Source organism: Oncorhynchus gorbuscha, unplaced genomic scaffold (genome assembly GCF_021184085.1).
Source record: "Oncorhynchus gorbuscha isolate QuinsamMale2020 ecotype Even-year unplaced genomic scaffold, OgorEven_v1.0 Un_scaffold_1888, whole genome shotgun sequence".
In the NCBI taxonomy this organism is placed as follows: domain Eukaryota; kingdom Metazoa; phylum Chordata; class Actinopteri; order Salmoniformes; family Salmonidae; genus Oncorhynchus; species Oncorhynchus gorbuscha.
This window is the reverse complement of record NW_025746543.1, coordinates 13,674-22,500: the sequence shown is the minus strand read 5'-3', so window position 1 is coordinate 22,500 and position 8,827 is coordinate 13,674. Positions and strand designations below refer to the sequence as shown.

Below are 8,827 nucleotides of genomic sequence, written 5' to 3'. Positions count from 1 at the left end.
CCTCACACAACATTCTAACATCAATACACCCCCTCACACAACATTCTAACATCAACACACCCTACACCCCCTCACACAACATTCTAACATCAACACCCCCTCAGACAACATTCTAACATCAATACACCCCCTCACACAACATTCTAACATCAATACACCCTCACACACCATTCTAACATCAACACACCCTCATACAACATTCTAACATCAACACACCCTCACACAACATTCTAACATCAATAGACCCCCTCACACAACATTCTAACATCAATAGACCCCTCACACAACATTCTAACATCAACACCCCCTCACACAACATTCTAACATCAATACACCCCCTCACACAACATTCTAACATCAATACACCCCTCACACAACATTCTAACATCAATACACCCCCTCACACAACATTCTAACATCAATACACCCCATCACACAACATTCTATCATCAACATCCCCTCACACAACATTCTAACATCAATACACCCCCTCACACAACATTCTAACATCAACACCCCATACACCCCTCACACAACATTCTATCATCAACAACCCCCTCACACAACATTCTAACATCAATACACCCCTCACACAACATTCTAACATCAATACACCCCCTCACACAACATTCTAACATCAATACACCCCTCACACAACATTCTAACATCAATACACCCCCTCACACAACATTCTAACATCAATACACCCCCTCACACAACATTCTATCATCAATACACCCCCTCACACAACATTCTATCAATACACCCCCTCACACAACATTCTATCATCAACATCCCCTCACACAACATTCTAACATCAATACACCCCTTCACACAACATTCTAACATCAATACACCCCCTCACACAACATTCTAACATCAATACACCCCCTCACACAACATTCTATCATCAATACACCCCCTCACACAACATTCTATCAATACACCCCTCACACAACATTCTATCATCAACATCCCCTCACACAACATTCTAACATCAATACACCCCCTCACACAACATTCTAACATCAATACACCCCCTCACACAACATTCTAACATCAATACACCCCTCACACAACATTCTATCATCAATACACCCCTCACACAACATTCTATCAATACACCCCCTCACACAACATTCTATCATCAACATCCCCTCACACAACATTCTATCATCAACATCCCCTCACACAACATTCTATCATCAACATCCCCTCACACAACATTCTAACATCAATACACCCCTCACACAACATTCTATCATCAATACACCCCCTCACACAACATTCTATCAATACACCCCCTCACACAACATTCTATCATCAACATCCCCTCACACAACATTCTATCATCAACATCCCCTCACACAACATTCTATCATCAACATCCCTCACACAACATTCTATCATCAACATCCCCTCACACAACATTCTAACATCAATACACCCCCTCACACACATTCTATCATCAATACACCCCCTCACACAACATTCTAACATCAATACACCCCTCACACAACATTCTATCATCAATACACCCCCTCACACAACATTCTAACATCAATACATCCCCTCACACAACATTCTAACATCAATACACCCCCTCACAACATTCTATCATCAATACACCCCTCACACAACATTCTATCATCAATAGGGGCAAAGCACAGCAGACAGAGAGAGAGAACGAGAACAAAGGTAATGCTGTGAATGTCCTGATTTGAGTGTGGAAGTCTCTTAATGGTTTGGTGTGATTTGGTTCTCTGCTCCTGCTTGTTGTCCGGTGTGGTTCAGCCCTTAGAAAGGTCCGGCTTACTTTTTATCACCGGTACAGTGGAACTAAAATCATTAGCTGGATACGGGTTCTTCTCTTCATTCACATCTACCTGGTACTCATCAATGTTGATCTGTCAAAACACAGTAACACAGCGCCACATCAGACTCAATACGGACAGAACTAGAGACACTACTTTTAAAGGAAACATCATGCCACCTGTTGAGAGGAGACATGTGTTTTCACAGATGAAGAATTAGACTGATACTAACTAAACCAAACATATTTTCTGTTGTTGAATCTGTAATGTGATGTATTGACTTGACTAGATAATATTAGATTACAACTTGGAGGACTGCTGTCTCCAGTCAGGAGGACAGGTATATCTAACGAGGACAGGTGTATCTAACGAGGACAGGTGTATCTACCGAGGACAGGTGAGTCTAACGAGGACAGGTGTATCTAATGAGGACAGGTGCATCTAACGAGGACAGGTGCGTCTCACGAGAACAGGTGTGTCTAATGAGGATAGGTATATCTAATGAGGACAGGTGTATCTAACGAGGACAGATGAATCTAATGAGAACAGGTGTGTTTAACGAGGACAGGTAGGTCTAATGAGGACATGTGCATCTAACGAGAACAGGTGTGTCTAACGAGGACAGGTGTGTCTAATGCGGACAGGTGTTTCTAACGAGGACAGGTGTGTCTAACGAGAACAGGTGTGTCTAATGCGGACAGGTGTGTCTAACGAGGACAGGTGTGTCTAACGAGAACAGGTGTGTCTAATGCGGACAGGTGTGTCTAACGAGAACAGGTGTGTCTAACAAGAACAGGTGTGTCTAATGCGGACAGGTGTATCTAACGAGGACAGGTGTGTCTAATGAGGACAGGTGCATCTAACGAGGGCAGGTGAATCTAACGAGGACAGGTGCGTCTAACGAGGACAGGTATGTCTAACGAGGACAGGTGCGTCTAACGAGGACAGGTGCGTCTAACGAGGACATGTGTGTCTAACGAGGACAGGTGTGTCTAACGAGGACAGGGACAGGTGTATCTAACGAGGACAGGTGTGTCTGAGACATACCTTGGTGGCATTGGTTGTCTCTCCGTCTGAGGTGATGGACTTCAGCTCAATCTTCTCCTCCTTCTTCTCTTCTACCTCGATCATCGGGGGCTTTTCGTTAACATGGCGCTTCTCCGGACTGGCCGTTCTGTGTCAGAATGGAGCCAAACCACTCAGGCATACACACTTGAATGGATGTGGATGCACGCACACACACACACACACACACACACACACACACACACACACACACACACACACACACACACACACACACACACACACACACACACACACACACACACACACACACACACACACACACACACACACACACACACACACACACATCATGCAAATTACCTGGCCAGCTTCTTCCTCTCCTTCTCCTCCTCCTCCTCCTTCTGTGCTGACGTCAGACTCTCAGCATCAGCCAGGTTGTCCACGGCGATGGCCAAGAAGACATTCAGGAGGATATCTGGTCAGGGAGGTGGAGTCAAGGAAGTGGAGTACGGCTTCAGAGAGCAAACAACGAAGTGTCAATTGTCAGCTGACCTCTCACAATGTAGAACAACACACCTGGGTGACATGACTGAGTGATGAGTTGAGTGGACAACAAACAATCAACCCTGATACTTGAGTAGCCTGGAATCCAAACTGAATATCACTCTGTTTCACCCGATATGGTTTGGATTCCAGGCTACTCCTCGTCATTGAGGAAACATCTGAGATACCTTACCGGTGGTATGAAAGTGAACTGGGTAGACAGGCGAACAATCATCCTGCTAATGGTTCTGGATTAAAAGCATCATGTCCTTTGTCAGGGTGAAAGGCCCTACACACATCTGACCTGTTCTTTACAAGGATACAGTTTCCACAGATGAACAGGATGATGAAGTAGATACAGACCAGCATCCCTGGGAAGGACGCCCCTCCGTAGGCCATGATGCCGTCATACATCACTGAGTTCCAGTCCTCACCTGTCAGGATCTGAGAACACAGGAACAGATGAAGGAGCAAAACTATAGACAACAACTATTCACCATAGACAACAACTATTCACCATAGACTACAACTATTCACCATAGACAATAACTATTCACCATAGACAACAACTATTCACCATAGACAACAACTCTTCACCATAGACAACAACTATTCACCATAGACTACAACTATTCACCATAGACAATAACTATTCACCATAGACAACAACTATTCACCATAGACAATAACTATTCACCATAGACTACAACTCTTCATCATAGACAACAACTATTCACCATAGACAATAACTATTCACCATAAACAATAACTATTCACCATAGACAATAACTATTCACCATAGACAACAACTATTCACCATAGACAACAACTATTCACCATAGACAACAACTATTCACCATAGACAATAACTATTCACCATAGACTACAACTCTTCATCATAGACAACAACTATTCACCATAGACAATAACTATTCACCATAGACAATAACTATTCACCATAGACAATAACTATTCACCATAGACAACAACTATTCACCATAGACAACAACTATTCACCATAGACAACAACTATTCACCATAGACAATAACTATTCACCATAGACAATAACTATTCACCATAGACAACAACACTTCACCATAGACAACAACTCTTCACCATAGACAACAAGAAAGTTACAGATACTCAAATGACTGGACCTTGAGAACAGAGTAGAGTAGAGTATAATAGAGTACAATACAGTAGAGTATAGTATAATAGAGTACAGTACAGTAGAATACAGTATAATATATTACAGTAGACTAGACTAGACTACAGTATAACAGAGTACAGTACAGTAGAGTATAGTATAACAGAGTACAGTAGACTAGACTACAGTATAACAGAGTACAGTACAGTAGAGTATAGTATAACAGAGTACAGTAGACTAGACTACAGTATAATAGAGTACAATACAGTAGAGTATAGTATAACAGAGTACAGTAGACTAGACCCAATCTGTAAGTCGCTCTGGATAAGAGCGTCTGCTAAATGACTTAAATGTAAATGTTAAATGTAGACTACAGTATAACAGAGTACAGTAGACTAGACTACAGTATAATATAGTACAGTACAGTAGAGTATAGTATAATAGGGTACAGTAGACTAGACTACAGTATAATATAGTACAGTAGAGTATAGTATAATAGGGTACAGTAGACTAGACTACAGTATAATATAGTACAGTAGAGTATAGTATAATAGGGTACAGTAGACTAGACTACAGTATAATAGAGTACAGTACAGTAGAGTATAGTATAATAGGGTACAGTAGACTAGACTACAGTATAATATAGTACAGTACAGTAGATAATAGGGTATAGACTATAAGTATAATAGAGTACAGTACAGTAGAGTATAGACTAGGGTATAGACTAGACTACAGTACAGAGTACAGTAGACTACTAGTATAATATAGTACAGTACAGTAGAGTATAGTGTATAATAGGGTACAGTAGACTAGACTACAGTATAACAGTAGAGTACAGTACAGTAGAGTATAGTATAATATAACAGTAGACAGTAGACTACAGTATAATATAGTACAGTAGAGTATAGTATAATAGGGTACAGTAGACTAGACTACAGTATAATAGAGTACAGTACAGTAGAGTATAGTATAATAGGGTACAGTAGACTAGACTACAGTATAATAGAGTACAGTAGTAGACTACAGTATAATAGGGTACAGTAGACTAGACTACAGTATAATAGAGTACAGTACAGTAGAGTATAGTATAATAGGGTACAGTAGACTAGACTACAGTATAATATAGTACAGTAGAGTATAGTATAATAGGGTACAGTAGACTAGACTACAGTATAATAGAGTACAGTACAGTAGAGTATAGTATAATAGGGTACAGTAGACTAGACTACAGTATAATAGGTACAGTAGACTAGACTACAGTATAATATAGTACAGTAGAGTATAGTATAATAGGGTACAGTAGACTAGACTACAGTATAATAGAGTACAGTACAGTAGAGTATAGTATAATAGGGTACAGTAGACTAGACTACAGTATAACAGAGTACAGTAGACTAGACTACAGTATAACAGAGTACAGTAGACTAGACTACAGTATAATAGAGTACAGTACAGTAGAGTATAGTATAATAGGGTACAGTAGACTAGACTACAGTATAACAGAGTACAGTAGACTAGACTACAGTATAATATAGTACAGTACAGTAGAGTATAGTATAATAGGGTACAGTAGACTAGACTACAGTATAACAGAGTACAGTAGACTAGACTACAGTATAATATAGTACAGTACAGTAGAGTATAGTATAATAGGGTACAGTAGACTAGACTACAGTATAATAGAGTACAGTAGAGTATAGTATAATAGAGTACAGTAGACTAGACTACAGTATAATAGAGTACAGTACAATAGAATACAGTAGAATATAGTACAGTAGACTACAGTCGAATATAGTCCAGTAGACTAGACTACAGTATAATAGAGTACAGTACAGTAGAATACAGTAGAATATAGTACAGTAGACTACAGTAGAATAGAGTACAGTACAGTAGAATACAGTAGAATATAGTACAGTAGACTACAGTAGAATATAGTACAGTAGACTACAGTATAATATAGTACAGTAGACTACAGTAGAATAGAGTACAGTACAGTAGAATACAGTATAATATAGTACAGTAGACTACAGTAGAATATAGTACAGTAGACTACAGTATAATATAGTACAGTAGACTACAGTATAATATAGTACAGTAGACTACAGTATAATATAGTACAGTAGACTACAGTATAATATAGTACAGTAGACTACAGTATAATATAGTACAGTAGACTACAGTATCATAGAGTACAGTAGACTACAGTATCATAGAGTACAGTAGACTAGACTAGACTGTAATCATTCTCCCTTCTCTCCTTACCTGAAAGTATAATAGACTAGTATAGACTGTAATCATTCTCCCTTCTCTCCTTACCTGAAAGTACAATAGACTAGACTAGACTGTAATCATTCTCCTTCTCTCCTTACCTGAAAGTATAATAGACTAGTATAGACTGTAATCATTCTCCCTTCTCTCCCTACCTGAAAGACGGTGAGCAGCGACTGGGGGAAGTTGTCGAAGGTTGACCGGCGCGTCTCATCGAAGTTGAACTTGCCTCCGAAGAGCTGCATGCCGAGCAGGCTGAAGATGATGATGAAGAGGAAGAGTAGCAGTAACAGGGAGGCGATGGAGCGAACAGAGTTAAGCAGCGATGCCACCAGGTTACTCAGAGAGTTCCAATACCTGAGAAAAGAGAGAATGGAGAGAGAGAGAGGGAGAGAGAGAGAGAGAGAGAGAGAGAGAGAGAGAGAGAGTAGAGAGAGAGAGAGAGAGGGAGAGAGGAAGAGAGAGAGAGATTAGAGAGGGAGAAGAGGAGTGAGAGTGAGAGGGAGAGGGAGAAGGAGATAGAGAGAGAGGGAGAGAGAGAGAGGAGAGAGAGAGAGAGAGAGAGAGAGAGAGAGAGAGAGAGAGAGAGAGAGAGAGAGAGAGAGAGAGAGAGAGAGAGAGAGAAGAGTCATTGATTGAGCGAGAGAGAAAGAGAGAGAGATATAAGAGAGATAGAAAGAGAGAGGAGAGAGAGATTAGATAGAGAGATAGAGAGGGAGGAGAGAGAGATATATATAAGGGAGAGAGAGAGAGAAGGGAGAGAGAGAGAGAGAGAGAGAGAGAGAGAGAGAGAGAGAGAGAGAGAGAGAGAGAGAGAGAGAGAGAGGAGAGAGAGAGAGAGAGAGAGAGAGAGAGAGAGAGAGAGAGAGAGAGAGAGAGGAGAGAGGAGAGGGAGAGAGAGAGAGAGAGAGAGAGAGAGAGAGAGAGAGAGAGAGAGAGAGAGAGAGAGATAGAGGGAGGGAGGGAGGAGAGAGAGAGGAGAGAGAGAGAGAGAGAGAGAGAGAGAGAGAGAGAGAGAGAGAGAGAGAGAGAGAGAGAGAGAGAGAGAGAGAGAGAGAGAGAGAGAGAGAAAGAGAGAGAGAGAGGAGAGAGAAAGAGAGAGAGAGAGAGAGAGGAAGAGAGAGAGAGAAAGAGAGAGGAGAGAGAGAGAGACAGAGAGAGAGGAAGGGAGAGAGAGAGAGGATATATATATATATATATATATAGAGGGAAGGGAGAGAGAGAGAGAGAGAGAGAGAGAGAGAGAGAGAGAGAAAGAAAGAGAGAGGAAGGAGAGAGAGAGAGAGAGAGAGAGAGAGAGAGAGAGGAAGGGAGAGAGAGAGGGGAAGGGAGAGAGAGAGAGAGAGAGAGAGAGAGAGAGAGAGAGAGAGAGAGAGAGGGAGAGAGAGAGAGCGAGGAGAGCGACAGAGAGAGGAGAGAGAGGAAGGGAGAGAGAGAGAAGGAGAGAGAGAGAGAGAGAAGAGAGAGAGAGAGAGAGAGGGAGAGAGAGAGCGAGAGAGAGAGGAGAGGGAGAAGGAGATAGAGAGAGAGAGGGAGAGAGAGATAGAAACAGAGTTGGAGTCAGCATCCGAACTACAATACCCAAGACACCACAGGGCAATGACCACTCTGGCACTCAACCCACAGAGCTGTCACAGTTACTACTGTTGACTACAGTACCCAGGAGGCAGCAGGTGAGAGAAAGGGCTACCGCACTGGATTGTGGTCCTGTCTGTAGACCGTTTTGTCCTGTGCCATGTTATTAAAGGACCAGTGCTTCTATTTCCCCTGTGACAAAATAGTCTGTGGGAGCTTCCCTCGTACCTGGCGTCACTGAGTGTCTAGTGACAGAGCACTTCCTGTGAGACCTGAGGCAGCACTGAACCAAGGCATCAGCTAACTTCAATTCCGCTTCAATGAGTGAACATGACCACGTAAAAACATGTGTACTAGTGTTGGTCTAGTACTGGTGTAGTACTGGTGTAGTACTGGTGTAGTACTGGTGTAGTACTGTATTAGACTGAGTATTGGTGTACTGTTGGTCTA

At 41.8% G+C, this 8,827-nt stretch overlaps 1 protein-coding gene across 1 annotated transcript in view; it reads right to left on the bottom strand.

Annotated features, from left to right (window-relative positions):
* The window catches only part of LOC124024504 (voltage-dependent L-type calcium channel subunit alpha-1C-like), a gene marked incomplete at its 5' end in the record, with an annotated part of 86,040 nt that extends 78,881 nt beyond the window's left edge, over window positions 1–7,159 (bottom strand). Inside the window, 5 exon segments of the mRNA XM_046338422.1 lie at window positions 1,817–1,907; window positions 2,862–2,988; window positions 3,204–3,318; window positions 3,710–3,830; window positions 6,958–7,159. Of these exon segments, the coding sequence (XP_046194378.1) occupies window positions 1,817–1,907; window positions 2,862–2,988; window positions 3,204–3,318; window positions 3,710–3,830; window positions 6,958–7,159 (656 nt within the window).
* Window positions 7,160–8,827: the final 1,668 nt, after the last annotated feature.